The sequence below is a fragment of the Amblyraja radiata genome, chromosome 21 (assembly GCF_010909765.2).
Source record: "Amblyraja radiata isolate CabotCenter1 chromosome 21, sAmbRad1.1.pri, whole genome shotgun sequence".
Taxonomy (NCBI): Eukaryota; Metazoa; Chordata; class Chondrichthyes; order Rajiformes; family Rajidae; genus Amblyraja; species Amblyraja radiata.
The window spans coordinates 4,670,241-4,690,619 of record NC_045976.1 but is presented as its reverse complement, the minus strand read 5'-3'; the positions used below and the strand labels follow the sequence as shown (position 1 = coordinate 4,690,619).

General features: G+C 46.6%; 1 protein-coding gene across 1 annotated transcript in view; it reads left to right on the top strand.

Annotated features, from left to right (window-relative positions):
• Positions 1 to 3,866: 3,866 nt before the first annotated feature.
• Positions 3,867 to 20,379, top strand: part of c21h3orf20 (chromosome 21 C3orf20 homolog) — a 106,003-nt gene continuing 89,490 nt past the window's right edge. The window contains exons 1-5 of the mRNA XM_033039318.1: positions 3,867 to 4,188; positions 10,009 to 10,084; positions 10,164 to 10,243; positions 14,522 to 15,030; positions 20,245 to 20,307. Coding sequence (XP_032895209.1) covers positions 10,034 to 10,084; positions 10,164 to 10,243; positions 14,522 to 15,030; positions 20,245 to 20,307 — 703 coding nt within the window. The 5' untranslated portion in view covers positions 3,867 to 4,188; positions 10,009 to 10,033. The remainder of the gene's footprint in view (positions 4,189 to 10,008; positions 10,085 to 10,163; positions 10,244 to 14,521; positions 15,031 to 20,244; positions 20,308 to 20,379) is intronic.

Genomic DNA, 20,379 nt, shown 5'->3' with positions numbered 1-20,379 from the left:
ATGTGATCACGTTGAGAACGTACAAACTCCGTACAGACAGCACCTGTAGTCAGGATCGAACCCGGGTCTCTGGCACTGTAAGGCTGCAACTCTACCGCTGCGCCACCGTGCCGTCATATCTGTGATTGAACTTCATAGAGAAGACATCAAAGCAGCAGCAGCAGGTAGAGTAATATCATCTGTGGGCCTTTCATGTGCTTTATAATAATAATAATAATAATGCATTTTATTTGCTGGCGCCTTTCTGGACACCCAAGGACACCTTACAGGACATAAAATCACAATACATTTATCAATATTCAATAAGAGTTGATTAAAACAAAAACAAAAACAAAAAAAAAAAAAACAAAATACACAAAAACATTTATAAGTCATTAAATCAGGGTGACATAGTGGAAGTTATGTCGGGGGATCTAATCTAAACAGGTGGTGTTTGAGTGTGATTTTGAATTGATCGATAGTGTCCAGGTGACGGATGGGAGGTGGGAGAGTGTTCCAGAGATGTGGGGCAGAGCAGCTGAAGGCTCTGGCACCCATGGTGCTGAGTCTAAATGTGGGGACAGTTAAAATTGCAGCTGAGGAGGAACGAAGTGACCGGGAAGGAGTGTATGGTAGCAGCAGGTCAGAGAGGTATTGGGGAGCAAGGTGGTGTAGGGCTTTGAAGGTCAGCAGTAAAATCTTGTAGTTAATCCGGTGGTGCACAGGGAGCCAGTGGAGCTGAGTGAGGATGGGTGTGATGTGGTCCGATGATCTGGTGTGGGTGATGATCCGGGCTGCAGAGTTCTGAATGCATTGGAGGCGATGAAGAAGTTTATTGGAGGTGCAAGTGAGGAGGGCGTTGCAGTAATCGATGCGGGATGTGACCAGAGCGTGAATGAGGACTTTTGTATTGTCTTTGGAGAGGGAGGGGCGGAGTCTGGAGATGTTGCGGAGATGAAAGTATGCAGAGCGTGTGATATTGCTGATGTGGGGGCCAAAGGAAAGTGTACTGTCCAGAATGACGCCGAGACTTTCTGGCGGGCCAGATATACCCGGGCCCTTCTGCAGACAAGCTGAAGACTCCCCCCCCCACCCCCGCAACCTTCCTACTTTCAGTCTGAAGAAGGGTTTCGACACAAAACATCACCCATCCTTTATCGACCGAGATGCTGCCTGACTCGCTGAGTTACTCCAGCATTTTGTGTCTATCATAGGCCAAAATGTGACACAGTTGATGCTACTTTGCTATTTTTGTACAGAGAATCGGTGAGCATCTGACGGCACTGATGGTATTAGCTGGAGTTTAGAAGGATGAGATGGGGTCTTATTGAAACTTACCAAATAGTGAAAGGTTACTCCAGCATTTTGTGTCCATCTTTGGTATAAACCAGCACCTGCAGTTCCTGGTTTCTACATCTCAAGCCATTGTAGTCCACAGATATCTGGGATACCTAGTCTATAAATCATCTCCAGTTGCCATGCAAACTTGATTGCAAAACACACCCATTGTATATGCAGCTTTCATTTGTGGTCTCCGTATATGTGATGGCGATACTAGATGTAGTATATTTAGCCAGCAATGTTACTTTGAGGCTGTCACAAGGATTGTTTCAGGTGACTCGCTACTCTTTGGGCTGTAACATGTGCCAGAGCTCTCGAATAAACTGCCCACAGTTTGTTGCCTCACATGTAGCTGTCTACATTTTGTGAGTGACTCGGTGAGAAGTTAAGAATTCATTGAACACCCATATTTTTTAATGGGTCAGGCAGCATCTCTGGAGAGAAGGGACTGGTGGGACTTCGGGTCCGGGCCCTTCTGCAGACGAGCTGATGACCCCCCCCCCCCAACCATCCTACTTTCTGAAGAAGGGTTTCGACGCAAAACATCACCCACCCTTTATCGACCGAGATGCTGCCTGACCCGCTGAGTTACTCCAGCATTTTGTGTCTATCATAGGCCAAAATGTGACACAGTTGATGCTACTTTGCTATTTTTGTACAGAGAATCGGTGAGCATCTGACGGCACTGATGGTATTAGCTGGAGTTTAGAAGGATGAGGGGTTATCTTATTGAAACTTACCAAATAGTGAAAGGCCTGGATTGAGTGGATGTGGAGAGGATGTTTCCACTAGTGGGAGAGTCTAGGACCAGAGGCCTAAGTCTCAGAATAAAATGACGTACCTTTAGAAAGATGATGAGGAGGAATTTCTTCAGTAAGAGGGTGGTGAATCTGTGGAAGCCAAGTCAATGGATATGTTTAAGGTTGAAATTGACAGATTCTTGATTAGTACAGCTGTCGGGGGTTATAGGGAGAAGGCAGGAGAGGGAAAGATAGATCAACCATGATTGAAGGGCGCGGTGCAGACTCAATGGGCTGAATGGCCTAATTCTGCTCATAGAAATAGAAAATAGGTGTAGGAGAGTAGGCCATTCAGCCCTTCGAGCCAGCACCGACATTCAATATGATCATGGTTGATCATTCAAAATCAGTACCGCGTTCCTGCTTTCTCCCCATATCCCTTGATTCCATCGGCCCTAAGAGCTAAATCTAACTTGAATATATCCAGTGAATTGGCCTCCACTGCCTTCCGTGGCAGAGAATTCCACTGATTCACTCTCTGGGGGAAAAGGTTTTTCCTCATCTCAGTCCTAACTCTTCTACCCCTTATTCTTAAAGTGTGACTCCTGGTTCTGGACTCTCCAAAGATGGGGAACATTTTTCCTCCATCCAGCCTGTCCAATCCCTTAAGAATTTTATATTCTATAAGGTCCCCTCTCATCTTTCTAAATTGTGAATATAAGCTTTCAACCCATTCTTCCCTCTAATGCCAGTCCTGCCATCCCGGGAATTATCCTGGTGAACCTACACCGCACTCCCTCAATAGAAAGAATGTCCTTCCTCAAATTAGGACACCAAAATTGCACACAATCCTCCAGATGTGGTCTCACAAGGGCCCTGTACAACTGCAGTAGGACCTCCATAGCTCCTAATCTCCAACATGCCATTAGCTTTCTTCACTGCATGCTTGCTTTCAGTGACTGATGTACAAGGACACCCAGGTCTCGCTGCACCTCCCCTTCTCCTAATCTGACACCATTCAGATAATAATCTGCCTTCCTGTCCTTGCCACCAAAGTGGATAACCTCACATTTATCCACATTATACTGCATCTGCCCACTCACCCAACCTGTCCAAGTCACCCTGCAGCCTCATAGCATCCTCATCGCAGCTCACACTGCCACCCAGCTTTGTGTCATCTGCAAACTTGGAGATGTTACATTTAATTCCCTCGCTTAAATCGTTAATATATATTGTAAATAACTGGGGTCCCAGCACTGTGCCTTGCGGCACCCCACTAGTCACTGCCTGCCATTATGAAAAAGACCCGTCAATTCCTACTCTTTGCTTCCTGTCTGCCAACCAGTTCTCTATCCATGTCAATACTCTACCCCCAATACCATGTGCTCTAATTTTGCACACTAATCTCTTGTGTGGGACCTTGTCAAAGGCTTTTTGAAAGTGCAGACACACCACCATCCATTGGCTCTCCCTTACCAATTCTACTTGTTACATACTCAAAAAATTCCATAAGATTAGTCAAACATGATTTCCCCATCATAAATCCATGCTGACTTGGACGGATCCTGTCACTGCTTTCCAAATGTTCCTGGAGCTTATGAACTTTTGTCCCGTAAAATAAATGCATTGTTTTCTAATCGGCTGTTACTGGCCACACATTGACTCTCTTCTTGGGTCTCGTTCTTCACACAGCAGGATGTTTTGCCCCGGTATGAGGTGACGCGAGCAGATGCTTTGTGAAGTGGGGCAGCGTCAGCCGCTGTTGCCCTGAATGTGGAGGCAGCGTAACAATTGTGCCTTGGCCCCCCGGGGCTCCCCCACTCGGCGCGTCTGGCTGGCAGCACCGGGAGCCTTCCCTCAATCCTCCCAGCGTTTGCTGCAAACGTGACTCACACGCTGTCCAGCCCAGTCCTGTTTTTGTGTGCAGTGGGACGGAAGGTCCTGTCACCCGGGCAACACAGAGACGCGGAAGCACTGCGGGTGAGAGCACTGTCTGCAATTACAGCCTCGCCTCGCCGGGACACAGCAGCCCATTTGGAGCGGAGCTGCAAGCTGCAGACCAGTTCGGCGCTGTCCTTAACAACGGGGCCCAGCTTGCCAAACTTCAATCGGATCCCGGAACAACACAGTAAGAACTCAGTCCTGAATGCATGCGGACCCTCAAACCCGACAGTATTATTTTGCTGGTAGACAAAAAGGCTGGAGAAACTCAGCGGGTGCAGCAGCATCTATGGAGCGAAGGAAATATGCAACGTTTCGGGCTGAAATCTTTCTTTAGACTGCTTCTTCTTCCAGTCTGAAGAAGGGGTTCTGCTCGAAACGTTGCCTATTTCCTTCGCTCCATAGATGCTGCTGCACCCGCTGAGTTTCTCCAGCATTTTTGTCTACCTTCGATTTTCCAACATCTGCAGTTCCTTCTTAAACAGTATTATTTTGCTTTTCCGCATTATATTAGAGTGTATGGGCGAGAGTTTGTTGTATTGCGAGGGTTAGTTTGTGGGGGTTGATTTGTAGTAGTGTGTGATGTTACGTGTAGGAAGGAAGGTTTACACCGACAATGGACACAAAAAACTGGAGTAACTCAGTGGGTCAAGACGGCATCTCTGGAGAAAAGGAATAGGTGACATTTCGGGTCGACACCCTTCTTCAGACTGAGTCGGGGAGAGGGAAACGAGAGATATGAAAAGGAACACAGAACAAAGAATGAAAGATATGCAAATGGACAAATCAAAGCCAGCACCGATGATCAAAGAAATGCTCCATTGTTGGCTGTGGGGAAGGTGAAATACAAACTAGGCGGGACGACAGTGAAACTAGTACAAAGACTAGGGTGGGGAATGGACGGAGAGGGAGGCGATGCAAGGGTGTCTTGAAGTTAGAGAAGTCACAAGAAAGGCACAAGTATCGCCACGCTCGGTGCCGACAAAGTTATAAAAGTTCACCAAACAGTCCTATCTACTACCTGCTGAGTGTGAATCCCTGTGTGAGGGGTGTATCAGTGTTGTGAAGCTGCAATTCTCTGTTTGTGATCGAAATCTGGAGTCTCTGTATAGCTCTACATAAATGTGTGTGTGTGTATGGGTTTGTGTGTGAGTGTGTGGTGTGAGTGTGTGGTGTGTGTGTGTGGGTGTGTATGTGGTGTGTGTGTGTGTGGGGGGGGGTTTGTGTGTGTGTCTGGGTGAGTGTGGGTGTGTATGTGTGTGGGTTTGTGATTATCATTGTGCTTGTTTGAGTCTGCGTTTGTCTGCATGTCACTGAGAAATTCATTCTAGGTTGTGGGGGGGGGGGGGGTTCATGAGAGGTCTCCTATGTTCGTGAGAGGTCTCCAAAGAGTCGTAGCGTCTTTCTGGTCGCCGTTGAATTGTCAACATGTTGAAACTTTCGGCGAGCTATCGCGGGTGCCAGCCAGCCTGTAAAGGTCGAGTAAATGGGACAGGCCCTTTACTGGTTCTTTACATTGGATTGGCGGTGCTGCTGAAGGAATGGCGTGCCCATTCCATCACACCAAGGAAGCAAATATTTAACTGTAAGTGCCTGTGTGTGAGAGAGTAACTTACAGAGTGTGTTATGAGTCCGTAGATGGACACAAAATGCCGGAGTAACTGGGTGGGTCAGGCAGCATCTCTGGAGAACACGGATAGGTGACGTTTTGGGTCGAGACCCTCCTTCAGACTCAAGGTTCTGAAGAAGGGTCTTGGCCCGAAACGTCAGAATCTTGAATCTGAAGAAGGATCTCGACCCAAACCGTCACCTCTTCCTTTTCTCCACAGATGCTGCCTGCCCCGCTGAGTTTCTCCAGCATTTTGTGTCAATCTTCAGTGTAAACCGGCATCTGCAGTTCCTTCCAACACATGTTACGAGTCCGTGTCTGTCTATCTTGGAGTGTGTGTGAGGACAGATCTTTGCAACAAACATGGATGTTGTGAATCCGCAGAAAGACACAAAGTGCTGGAGTAACTCAGTGGGTCTGGCGGCATCTGTGAAGGAAGGGAATGGGGCAGGCTTTGTTTTGGGTCGGGACCCTTCCTCGGACCGAGTGTAGTAGGGGAGGAGAAAGCTGGAGAAGTGATGGTGATATAGACAAAACCTGGCAAGTGGATACAGGTGAGGGGGGGGGGGGGGGGGGGGGGGGAGGTGTTTGATTGGCAGATGGGTGGAGTAAGTGACAAAGGATGGGGATGAAAAGGATGTGGGATAAGGAAGAAGGGAAGGGAAATAGTTGGAAGAGGGCTCGGGGCAGGTGTGGGGACAGGGGTAGTGGGACAATTGGGTAGCGCAGCGGTAGAGCTGCTGTCTTATAGCGCCAGAAATCTGGATTTGATCCTGACTATGCAGTCTGTACGGAGTCTGTACATTCTCCCTGTGACCGTGAGGGTTTTCTCCTGGTGCTCCGGTTTCCTCCCACGCTCCAAATGATGTACAGGTTTGTAGGTTAATTGGCTTTGGTTGTAAATTGTCCCCTAGTGTGTCGATAGTAGTAGTGTATGGGGGATCGCTGGTTGGCACAGACTTGGTGGGCTGAAGGGCCTGTTGCTGCGGTGTATCTCAAAACTAAATGATTTTGCGACCCTTCTTCAGACTGGAAAGTAAATTGGAGGGAACCAGAGGTAGGAAAAGGCCAGATCAAAGCAGAGCTTGGCAGCAGGTTTTCACCCAGAGAGTTGTGAATTTATGGAATTCCCTGCCACAGAGGGCAGTGGAGGCCAAATCACTGGATGGATTTAAGAGAGAGTTAGATAGCGCTCTAGGGGCTAGTGGAGTCAAGGGATATGGGGAGAAGGCAGGCACGGGTTATTGATAGGGGATGATCAGCCATGATCACAATGAATGGCGGTGCTGGCTCGAAGGGCCAAATGGCCTCCTCCTGCACCTATTTTCTATGTAACCTCTCAACCTGAAAATGACTCCTTTACTGCCGACTCTTTGTTTTCATGTCTTTTAGAGATGTGTAATAAACTTTGGCCATGCCGAATGAAACCCAGATCTCAAAACATGAATTAAAAAGCCAACTTGTAATCAACGCCAATATATTATTCCCAATGTGGCTTCCTTACAAAGACTATGGTATTTGTAATCTCAATGGTGCAGCATTGCACAGGAGTGTTGAAGACACACTGTAGTCTAAATACATGGTATTTATAATTTAAATTATATGCTTGAAATATTGTTCAGGTCTTCTTGTATCTAGAAATGCCTTGGTTTATTATTGTGTGAAATTAGATCCTATGCTCAAAAGAACTATGGTTAATTACAAACAGGGAGGACTTATCATCATCTTCTATGTTGATCTTCCTCCTGGTGCTTCTTCCATCTCTTCCCACCTTCTTCAATAACAACTCTCTCTGGATTGTATAGTAGAAAGTCCAGTTGGTCCAGAAGTCCCAAATTTGGTTAGAGGCACAACTTGTCTGCCGGTCTTCAGTGCTTGAAGTACGGTATTAACCATATAACCATATAACAATTACAGCACGGAAACAGGCCATCTCGGCCCTACAAGTCCGTGCCGAACAACTTTTTTCCCTTAGTCCCACCTGCCTGCACTCATACCATAACCCTCCATTCCCTTCTCATCCATATGCCTATCCAATTTATTTTTAAATGATACCAACAAACCTGCCGCCACCACTTCCACTGGAAGCTCATTCCACACCGCTACCACTCTCTGAGTAAAGAAGTTCCCCCTCATGTTACCCCTAAACTTCTGTCCCTTAATTCTGAAGTCATGTCCTCTTGTTTGAATCTTCCCTATTCTCAAAGGGAAAAGCTTGTCCACATCAAGTCTGTCTATCCCTCTCATCATTTTCAAGACCTCTATCAAGTCCCCCCTTAACCTTCTGCGCTCCAGAGAATAAAGACCTAACTTATTCAACCTATCTCTGTAACTTAGTTGTTGAAACCCAGGCAACATTCTAGTAAATCTCCTCTGTACTCTCTCTATTTTGTTGATATCCTTCCTATAATTGGGCGACCAAAATTGTACACCATACTCCAGATTTGGTCTCACCAATGCCTTGTACAATTTTAACATTACATCCCAACTTCTATACTCAATGCTCTGATTTATAAAGGCTAGCATACCAAAAGCTTTCTTTACCACCCTATCTATATGAGATTCCACCTTCAAGGAACTATGCACGGTTATTCCCAGATCCCTCTGTTCAACTGTATTCTTCAATTCCCTACCATTTACCATGTACGTCCTATTTTGATTTGTCCTGCCAAGGTGTAGCACCTCACATTTATCAGCATTAAACTCCATCTGCCATCTTTCAGCCCATTTTTCCAAATGGCCTAAATCACTCTGTAGACTTTGGAAATCCTCTTCATTATCCACAACACCCCCTATCTTGGTATCATCTGCATACTTACTAATCCAATTTACCACCCCTTCATCCAGATCATTGATGTACATGACAAACAACAAAGGACCCAACACAGATCCCTGAGGCACCCCACTAGTCACCTGCCTCCAACCTGACAAACAGCCATCCACCATTACCCTCTGGCTTCTCCCATTCAGCCACTGTTAAATCCATCTTGCTATTCCTGCATTTATACCCAACAGTTGAACCTTCTTAACCAACCTTCCATGAGGAACCTTGTCAAAGGCCTTACTAAAGTCCATATAGACAACATCCACTGCTTTACCCTCGTCAATTTCCCTAGTAACCTCTTCAAAAAATTCAAGAAGATTAGTCAAACATGACCTTCCAGGCACAAATCCATATTGACTGTTCCTAATCAGACCCTGTTTATCCAGATGCTTATATATATTATCTCTAAATATCTTTTCCATTAATTTGCCCACCACTGAAGTCAAACTAACAGGTCTATAATTGCTAGGTTTACTCTTAGAACTCTTTTTAAACAATGGAACAACATGCGCAGTACGCCAATCCTCGGGGACTATTCCCGTTTCTAATGACATTTGAAATATTTCTGTCATAGCCCCGGCTATTTCTACACTAACTTCCCTCAATGTCCTAGGGAATATCCTGTCAAGACCTGGAGACTTATCCACTTTTATATTTTTCAAAAGTGTCAGTACTTCTTTTACTTTGAAACTCATAGTATCCATAGCTACTCTACTAGTTTCCCTTACCTCACATAATTCAATATCCTTCTCCTTGGTGAATACCGAAGAAAATAAATTGTTCAATATCTCCCCCATCTCTTTTGGCTCTGCAGATAGCTGTCCACTCTGGTATTTGGTATTGCTCGATCACGTACCGTTTATGAGGTTATAGCAGCCGCTTCTTAATATCATGTGAAGTCAACTGAATTGGCTACAGACTGGTATCCATAATGATCGAGACTACAAGATGAAGCTGAGATGGACTCATTTACAATGGTCTGAAGAAGGGTCTCGACCCAAAATGTCATCCATTCCTTCTCTCCAGAGATGCTGCCTATCTCGCCGAGCTACTCCAGTATTTTGTCTCTATCTTCGGTGTAAACCAGTGTGTAATTAATGATGGTTGCATGCAGAATCATTGTAACAAATGCCAGCACAAGCTGCTTTTCATCTTCTTGTGACAGATTTAGAGGGATATGGGCCAAACGCAGGTACATGGGACTGGTGTAGATGGGACATGTTGGTCGATGTGGGCAAGTTGGGTGGAAGGGCCTGAATCCACGCAGTAAGTTTCAATGACTCTATGAGCTGCCTCTTGTGTAGTCTGCACACCCGCAGCCTCTTGTCATTCCAGGGCTGTTTACTGCCCGATTGCAATCAACAGGCCCAAGTTGTTTGCTCATTGATATCAATTTCCTCTGGTTTTATTCCTCTGGCCCTCTGGCTCCAGAGACCGGTTTTGTACTCCCAACCCCTCCCTCCCCGCACCAACCCTCTAGCCAACCTCCCCCCACACTGTACGGACACGCTAATTCTCTTTTTTTCCACAAAATTGATTAAAAATATGAATTTTGCTTTTATTTTAAACTTAAGCAGGTGACTGCAGTGCATTTGAGCAATGTCAAACAAAGAAAGCTTCGACGATCAGTACATACTTTTCTTTGAACAGGTAAGTAAAAGATAACTTTCTTTAAATTCGGTTAAATTGTCAGAAAATAAATATTAAGAAGATAATTTTGTCCCTCCAGACGGCGTCTAGAAAGTTTGTAAAACAGCAGAAGACAGCCCAAAGTAATCTACCTTCTGATTCAAAGACTCAAGAGGCAAGGTGAGGTAACCAATGATCGTTGCAGAGAGCAGGAAGAGCTGCTTGGGGTTCTCGTGGGGCAGCACGGTGGCGCAGCTGTAGAGTTACTGCCTCACAGCGCCAGAGCCCCAGGCTCGTTCCTGACCACGGGTGCTGTCTATACGGAGTTTGTACGGTCTCCCCATGACCCAATCGGTTTTCTCCGGGTAGTCCAGTTTCCTTCCACACTACAAAGACATACAGGTTTGTAGGTTAACTGACTTGGTATAATTGTAAGTTGCGTATAGGGGATAGTGTTAAGGGCCTGTCCCACCAGCATGCGACTGCATGCGTCTAGCGTGACCAAACGTGGTGGCTTGAGGCGTACGGCCTCGCGGGGCCGGTCCCGCTTCCAACCGCGGAGCCGTCTGGAGCTGGTCCCGACATCATACTCACCAATCAGCTGGGCAGGAGGCGGGCCGACTGAATTTGGACATCGCACGGCGTCGGGTGGTTATGTCATCACGCAACGGCACGCCGGGCGGTGACGTAATCGCGCAACGCCACGTGCTAGGCGTACGCCATCAAGACGCTGCGTATGGCATCCAGACGCTGCGTACGCCCGTCGAGGTGCTGCGTACGGCCTCAATGCGGCTGCGTTGCCGCGCGGGATTTTTGGACAGTGTCAGTTTTTCGGAGCCCCGCGTGATGTCCGGACCAGCTCCGCACAACTCCATATGGCTCCGGCGATCGAAGTGGGACCGGCCCCGCGAGGCCGTACGGCTCTAGCGACCACGTTAGGTTGCGCTCGCCGCATGCAGTCGCATGCTCGTGGGACAGGCCCTTTAGTGTGCGGTGATCGCTGCTCAGCCCGGGCTCAGTGGGCCGAATGGCCTGTTTCCGCCCCATGTCTGTAAAACTACAAAACTCTCCACCCAACAACACTTTGTGAATCAGTCCTTCACTACAGGACTGAAGTGGTTCAATAAAGGGGCTTGCCACAAATAGTTTGTAGGTTAATTGGCTTTGGTAAAATCATAAATTGTCCCTAGTGTGCAGGGTGGTGTTAATGTAAGGATATAAGAATGTAAGGACATTCTTGCTATTGAGGGAGTGCAGCGTAGGTTTACAAGGCTAATTCCCGGGATGGCGGGACTGTCGTATGCTGAGAGAATGGAGCAGCTGGGCTTGTATACTCTGGAGTTTAGAAGGATGAGAGGATATCTCATTGAAACATATGATTGTTAAGGGTTTGGACACGCTAGAGGCAGGAAACATGTTCCCCATGTTGGGGGGGAGTCCAGAACCAGGGGCCACAGTTTAAGAATAAGGAGTAAGCCATTTAGGACGGAGACGAGGAAACACTTTTTCTCACAGAGTGGTGAGTGTGGAATTCTCTGCCTCAGAGGGCAGTGGAGGCAGGTTCTCTGGATGCTTTCAAGAGAGAGCTAGACAGGGCTCTTAAAAATAGCAGAGTCAGGGGATATGGGGAGAAGGCAGGAACGGGGTACTGATTGTGGATGATCAGCCATGATCACATTGAATGGCGGTGCTGGCTCGAAGGGACAAATGGTCTACTCCTGCACCTATTGTCTATTGTATGGGGTAATCACTGGTTGGCGTGGACTCAGTTGGTCAAGGGGCCGGTTTGCTCCAAAGTCTAAAGTCAAGTCTAAACTATAGACTTTGCTGCGCTGTGAACATCAGACATTGTGTGTAACATCAAGGACCGATGTCACGGCTATCTCTCAGCCTGACTGGTTTGTTTTTAAACACTGCTGGGGTGGATTTCTTTGTGAAGCATTGTTAGAATCCTCAAGGAAGTATAAAAAGAAATAAGTTCAATAAAGAATTAGTTTAGGTTTCAGTTTAGAGATACAGCGTGGAAACAGGCTCTTTTGGCCCGCCGGGTCCTCGCCGACCAGCGATCCCAGCACACTAACACTATCCTGTACCAACTATGGACAATTTTTACATTTATCAAAGCCAATTAACCTACATACCTGTACGTCTTTGGATGTGCGAGGAAACCGGAGAAAACCCACGCAGGTCACGGGGAAGAACGTACAAACTGCACCCGTAGTCAGGATCGAACCCGGGTCGACGGAGGTGCATTCGCTGTAAGGCAGCAACTCTACCGCTGTGCCACCAGGATGCCAAGGAGACGTTTCCTTGCCCAGCAGTTACAAGTTGTTCCTTTGGAAAGAATGAGAGGGGAATCATATGGGACCTTTGTCCAGTTTAGTTTAGAGATACTGCACGCCCGCACCGCACTGCACCGACCAGACACCCCCTCACATTAACACTACACTACACACGCCACACAAGGGACAATTCGACATTTATAACCAAGCAGGTCACGGGGAGAACGTATAAACTCCATGCAGACAGCCCCCACAGTCAGGATCGAACCCAGGTCTCTGGCACTGTAAGGTAGTAGCTATACCGTCGTGCTGCCGGTCCGTACATTTTGCTGGCCCTAATTTTAAGATTTGCAAAAAGTTGTAAACGCTGCCCAGTCCATCATCGGCTCTGACCTCCCTACCATCGAGGGGATTTATCGCAGTCGCTGCCTCAAAAAGGCTGCCGCATCATCAAAGACCCACACCATCCTTGCCACTCACTCATTCAATTCAATTCAATTCAACTTTAATGTCATTGCACAAATACTGAGTATGGGTACAACGAAATGCAGTTTTGCGTCAGTCCGTAGAGGTAGTGCATATAGAAATTTAAAAAAAAGAAGATACAGAATAATCAAAAATACAGAATAATTAAACAATGGGGACGGAGGGACCGGAGAAATCTATCGGCGGGACTCCGAGTTCAGCAATGTGATGGTATAATTGTAGAAGCTGTTCCTCATCCTACTGGTACGAGACCTGAGGCTCCTGTACCGTCTCCCTGATGGGAGGAGGGCAAACAGTCCATGGTTGGGGTGGGAGGGGTCTTTAATGATCTTCCCAGCCCGTCTCAGACACCGTTTTCGGTGGAGGGCATCCACGGCAGGGAGCGGGGCACCGATGATGTGCTGCGCGGTTTTCACCACCCGTTGTAGTGCCTTCCTGTCCGCAACAGTGCAGCTGCTGTACCATACCGTGAAGCAGGTGGTCAGGATGCTCTCGATGGTACAGCGGTAGAAGTTGGTCAGTATCTGGGGGGACAGGTGGGCTTTCTTGAGCCTCCTCAGGAAGTAAAGGCGCTGCTGTGCCTTTTTGATCAACTTGGAGGTGTTGAGGGACCAGGACGAATCCGCCGAGATATGTACCCCGAGGAATTTGTAGCTGGAGACGCGCTCCACCTCAGTCCCGTTTATATGGATGGGGGTATGACTGCCTCCTCTGACCTTCCTGAAGTCGACAATAATTTCCTTCGTCTTCTTGGAGTTGAGGACGAGGTTATTGTTGGCACACCAGGTTGTCAGGTGCTGGACCTCCTCTCTGTAGGCTGACTCATCGTTGTCACTGATCAGTCCTACCACCGTGGTGTCGTCAGCAAACTTAATGATGGAGTTGGATCCGTACTTAGGGATGCAGTCGTGGGTGAAGAGGGAGTAGAGGAGAGGGCTGAGCACACAGCCCTGTGGCACGCCGGTGTTCAGTGTTATAGTGGAGGAGGTGAGGTTGTTGACCCTAACAGACTGTGGTCTGTTGGTGAGGAAATCCAGTGTCCAGTTGCAGAGGGAGGTGGAGATGCCAAGTCCGCTGAGTTTGGTGATCAAGCTGGCGGGGGTGGCAGTGTTAAAGGCAGAGCTGAAATCAATGAACAGCAACCTGATGTAGGAGTTGTTGTTGTCCAGGTGGGTCAGGGCAGAGTGTAGAGCCGCTGATATGGCGTCCTCTGTAGACCTGTTGGCCCGGTAGGCATCTCCCCACTACCTTCAGGTAGAAGGTACAGGAGCCTGAAGACTGCAATGACCAGGTTCAGGAATAGCTACTTCCCCACAGCCATCAGGCTATTAAACTCAATTCAAACAAAACTCTGATCATTAACAGCCCATTGCACTTTATCTGTTTATGTGTATATATACACACACACACACACACACACACACACACACACACACACACACACACACGCATGCGCGTGTGTGTGTGTGTGTGTGTGTGTGTGTGTGTGTGTGTGTGTGTGTGTGTGTGTGTGTATATATATATATATTCATTGGTATATGAACACACAGTTCTGTTCTTTATTTATTTATGCCTAATATGTTCTGTTGCGCTGAAGCAAAGCAAGAATTTCATTGTCGTATCTGGGACACATGACAATAAACTCACTTTGAACCTTGAATCTCGAACCTTTGTCTCTCATTTCTTTCAGAGCTCAAAAGAGCAAAAAACATGTCACAACACTAGGTGTTGCTGATGAAGGAAAGCCAGATGAAGATGACCTAAAATCTTCCTCTCAATTCTTGAAGACTGATTCCCTACGGGGCCTTGCTCCTTCGTACACTGAGTGCACACCGAACTATTATTCGGACAGGCAGAAACTTTCTGTCCCTTGCTTACTGGATGCGATTAATGGAATGCTTCTGCACTGCAAAATTGTTGGAATGCAATTTCCCCAAGGGCTCGAAAACATATTGAACTATAGCTGGAAAGACTTCATCAGAGACATGGTGTACATTAGGAAGGATTGGCCAAACCCAGCTTGCAGGTACGCCTATGCACAGAGAAAGTTCAGCACAAGATCGCCCTACAGCAGGATATCAGTTGATACTATCATCATGAACAGTGGCAAAAACAGATCCAAATCCCATTCGCCCCTTGGCGACGTTGCACCAAAGGCTAAGGCTGAGGCGCCACCAATTGAAACCTCTCCAGTCAAAAGTAAGTTTCACCTGTTTATTGATTTTGAACAAATTAGTTACATCTGTTATTTAACCGAATCTTCTGTGCAATCTTCTCCAAATCAAGGACATTTTGGAGAATCCATAGCTCTGCTTCTTCTTGCGTATGGCGTGCACAGCCTAAAGTTGTAGGACAACTTGTTCTATTTGATCTTACTTGACTGTGCACACCACGTTGGTTGCATTCGTCGAAACAGGGCGGACCACGTGAAGGTTGCAATCTCCCACCCAGAAAATTCATAGCAATCAACATCCATTTATTAGACCCTAGATGAAACCCATCAGAACATGGATACTTGTCTCTGTTTCCACTACTTGCTCGATGCCATTTCACTAGCCAACGTCATTTCCCCTCCCGTTTCCTGTTTTACAGCTTTTTCTGGAATTATATTTGTTTCCTCTACAGTCAAGACTAATGAATTGCCATTTCATAAGTTCTAGGAGCAGAATTAGGCCATTCGGCCCATCAGGTCCTGCAGCATTCCATCATGCTTGATCTATCTTTCCCTCTCAACCCCATTCTCCTCCTGCCTTCTCACCATAACCCCTGACACCCGTACTAATCAAAAATCTGTCTTCTACTTCTTCTTTCGTGTGGCGTGCACAGCCTAAAGTTGTTGGACAACTTGTTCTATTTGATCTTCCGTTTGTGCACGTCGAGTTGATTGCATTAGTCCGGACCACGTGAAGGTTGCAATCTTCCACCCCAAAAATCTGTCAATCTCTGCCTTTAAAATATCCATTGACTTGGCCTCCACAGCTTTCTGTGACAATGAATTACAGAGATTCACCACCCTCCGACTAAAGAAATTCCTCCTCATCTCCTTTCTAAAGGTATGTCCTTTTATTCTGAGGCTATGGCCTCTGGTCCTACACTCTGGTGGAAGCATCCTCTTCACATCCACTCTATCCAGCCCTTACACTATTGGGTAAGTTTCAATGAGGCCACCCCCCTCATCCTTCTAAACTCAAGCAGGTAGTTAATGGAAACCTGAGGCTAATTAGGTAAAGGGAAGGTAATCCATGCATTGAGACAAGGCACTGGTGGAATACTAAATGAGTACATTGTATCAGTTACTATCAGCTATGTGGCAGAAAGGATGGCAGTGGAGATAATGGATGAGGTGAAAATTAATAGGGAAAGCTAAAATTTCCCAAAATTATCATGTCATCTCTCTGAAAGAAGTGTGGTGGTGAAATAAAAATTGTATAAGCTGGTACCAGTGAAAAAATATTTATAATCTGATCATACTTGTAATAGACTGCTGACCGACATCTACTACAAACCCACTGACTCCCATGGCTATCTGGACTACACTTCCTCCCACCCTGCTTCCTGTAAGGGCTCCATCCCCTACTCCCAATTCCTCCGGCTACGCCACATCTGCACCCAGGATGAGGTTTTCCAAACCAGGGCATCGGAGATGTCCTCATTCTTTAGGGAACGGGTTCCCCTCTTCTACTATAGATGAGGCTCTCACCAGGGCTCCCAGTGCTCTGCTCTCACTCCCCAAACCCCCACTCGTAACAAGGACAGAGTCCCCCTTGTCCTCACCTTCCAACCCTACCTGCCGTCACATACAACAGATAATCCTCCGACATTTTCGCCACCTCCAATGGGAACCCACCACTGGTCACAACTTCCCATCTCCTCCCCTTTCTGCTTTCCGCAGAGACCGCTCCCTCCGTAACTCCCTGGTCAATTTGTCCCTTCCCACCCGAATCACCCCCTCCCTGGTTCTTTCCCTTGCAACCACAGGAAATGCTACACTTGTCACTTTATCTCTCCCCCTCGACTCCATCCAAGGACCCAATCAATCTTTCCAGGTGAGGCAGAGGTTCACCTGCACCTCCTCCAACCTCATTTATTGCATCGGCTGTTCCAGGTGTCAACTGCTCTACATCAGTGAGACCAAGCGCAGGCTTGGCGATCGCTTCACCCAACACCTCCGCCCTGTTTGCAATAACCAACCTGATCTCCCCGTGGCTCAGCACTTCAACTCCCCCTCCCATTACGAATCCGACCTTTCTGTCCTGGGCCTCCTCCATGGCCAGAGTGAGTCCCACCGCAAATTGGAGGAGCGGCACCTCATATTCCGCTTGGGTAGTTTACACCCCAGCGGTATGAGCATTGACTTCTCCAATTTCAGGTAGTCCTTGCATTCTCCTTCCTTCCCCTCCCGTTCCCAGCTCTCCCACAGCCAACTGTCTCCGCCTCTTCCTTTCTTTTTTCCGACCCCCCCAGACATCAGCCTGAAGAAGGGTCTCAACCCGAAACGTCGCCTATTCCTTCGCTCCATAGATGCTGCCTCACCCGCTGAGTTACTCCAGATTTTTGATCTACCTTAAATTTTTCCAGCATCTGCAGTTCTTTCTTAAACATCCTTGTAATAAATGTTCTTGATTGATTGTATTGGTGTTAAATGCAAGTTGTTTTTACTGGATGGTTGCTGAGGGAGGAAGGGAAGATTACAGAAGAGCTTGGCATGATCTTCACATTCTTCTCAAATAATGGGAAAATACCAGGGGATTAGAGAACAGTAAATGGAGCAGCCTAGAACGAGCGTGCAGGACCAACCTAACAAATACAGTCAGTCAGGAAGCTTAACCTTGTTTGTGAATATCCTTGAACAATAATCAGGGGGAACATTAAAGGGGCTGTCCCACTTGGGCCACCTAATCGGCGAGTTGAGATGAGTGTCTTCGACCATCAAGCTCGAGGGCACTCACATGGAAAGCCTCGAGCTGGATCGACTGTCCGCGTTGAAACTGCGAGCTGAGGGGAAGAGAGAGTGGAAGCTGTGGGGATGATTCCAGATACACTTGTTTGTCTCTAGAAATAAAGCCCATTTCACGGCAATTCAATGGCGCTCCCCCCCCCCCATTCTTCTAAACTCCAGCGAGTAGAGGCCAGAGCTGTCAAATGCTCATCACATGTTAACCCAATCATCCCTGGGATCATTCTAGTCAACAGATGGTAAATGGTAACTTCCCTAGAATTGTATATTTTCAAAATAAAATTCTGTCGCCCTTACTAGATTGCTGTTAACACTAGATTAATGCAACGTAATTTTATTTTTTCGAAATACATTTGACTAATATTAATTGCCCATTCCATATTTCTCTGAGGGGGGGATGTCCACTTGAACCCCTGAAGATGCTGCCACAGTGTTTGATCGATTTGGGGTTTTCTCACAACAGTTCTGATGCATCAGAATGCTTTAGTTGGCTATTTCAAACAAGAATCAGTCTGAAGAAGGGTCTGGACCCGAAACGTCACCCATTCCTACTCCCCCAAGATGCCGCCTGCCCCCACTGAGTTACTTCAACATCTTCGGTGGAAACCGAGCATGAGCATGAGTAGTGTCGCATTCAGCACCGTTAACACAATGCAACAAGTGTCTTGATCATATTCACCACTGGTTGAGCGCAAAAGTAATAATTTATGACCAGTGCCGCTCACGAATGTGGCAAAATTCCACTCCATCCCTTCCTTCCTTCCACAGCTCTTGGGCTATCGGTAGTTTGAATAAAAATAGTTCAATTTTTGAACTATTAATTTTTAACTGTTAATTTTTCATGCGTAGGACTTCAATCCTCCCCAAATAGATGAATAGAGCTTATATTAATGTAAGAACATTATTATGCAAGAATATTATATATGTCACATTCCATGCCTCAAGACTGATGGAGTCCTGTTACATTTGAGCTATTGTTGAGAGGTTGCAGGCAGGTGACCCAAAATGAAACAGAAATTGCAGGTCTGGCAGCATCTGTGGAGGGCGAAACAGTGTGATCCATCACCTAAAACATGAAACATTTTTCTTTCTCTGATGCTGCTTTATGGTCTCCTAATCTGAGGAAAGACATTCTTGCCATAGAGGGAGTACAGAGAAGGTTCACCAGACTGATTCCTGGGATGGCAGGACTTTCATATGAAGAAAGACTGGATAGACTCGGCTTGTACTCGCTAGAATTTAGAAGTTTGTGGGGGGATCTTATAGAAACTTACAAAATTCTTAAGGGGTTGGACAGGCTAGATGCAGGAAGATTGTTCCCGATGTTGGGGAAGTCCAGAACAAGGGGTCACAGTTTAAGGATAAGAGGGAAGTCTTTTGGGACCGAGATGAGAAAAACATTTTTTACACAGAGAGTGGTGAATCTCTGGAATTCTCTGCCACAGAAGGTAGTTGAGGCCAGTTCATTGGCTATATTTAAGAGGGAGTTAGATGTGGCCATTGTGGCTAAAGGGCTCAGGGGGTATGGAGAGAAGGCAGGTACAGGATACTGAGTTGGATGATCAGCCATGATCATATTGAATGGCGGTGCAGGCTCGAAGGGCCGAATGGCCTACTCCTGCACCTATTTTCTATGTTTTTTATGTCTATGCCTATATTTACTTTAGATAAAAAATTTTGATGCAGGCCATTGAAGAATAAAATAGACCGGTTTTAATGGAGAATCCTCGAGCAGCTCTTCCAGGTAGTCCATGGACTCTTTCATCATTGAAGAGGGTGGCGTGGTGTCAGCTTAAAAGCCACTAGTTCCAACCATGCTTCTTTCCCACAGCACATCACTGTACTATTGTGTTACCCCAGCTTTTGTGCTCCCACATTTAGTTTAGTTTATTGTCACGTGTACCGAGGTACAGTGTAAAGCTTGTGTCACGTGCTAACCAGCCAGCGGAAAGGCAATACACCATTACAATCGAATCATTGACCGTGTATACATACATGGTAAAGGAATGACGTTTAGTGCAAGGTAAAGCCAGCAAAGTCCGATCAAAGATAGTCCAAGGTTCACCAATGAGGTACAAAGTAGTTCAGGACTGTTCTCTGGTTGTGGTAGGATGGTTCAGTTGCCTGATAACAGCTGGGAAGAAACTGCCTCTGAATCTGGAGGTGTGCGTTTTTCAGTGATGTAACAATTCTCTGCAATTCCTTGCGGTCTTGGATGGAGCTGTTCCCAAACCAAGCTGTGATGCATCCCGATAAAATGCTTTCCACGGCAACATCTTACTCCCAGGGGTTAGTGAGGTATTCCTGGGCCATGGCTCCCGGTTAATAGTCAGGAAGGGGAAGTCAATTGAGTAGTTCAACTTGAAAGCATCAAGTCTGTTATTTGTGATCCAACCTGTCACTGCTAAACTTTCGTTATGTGATAAAATGATTTTAAACTTTTGCTTCTATTTAAGGTAAGAAGAAAGGTAAAAAGAAGCTTCGGAAGGATATATTATCCAAATCTGCCCATCCATCAGGTACAGTCTGCTGCTCCCAAATTGTACCAGCAAATGGTCTTCATCACTGTATTCAACAACATACAATCCATG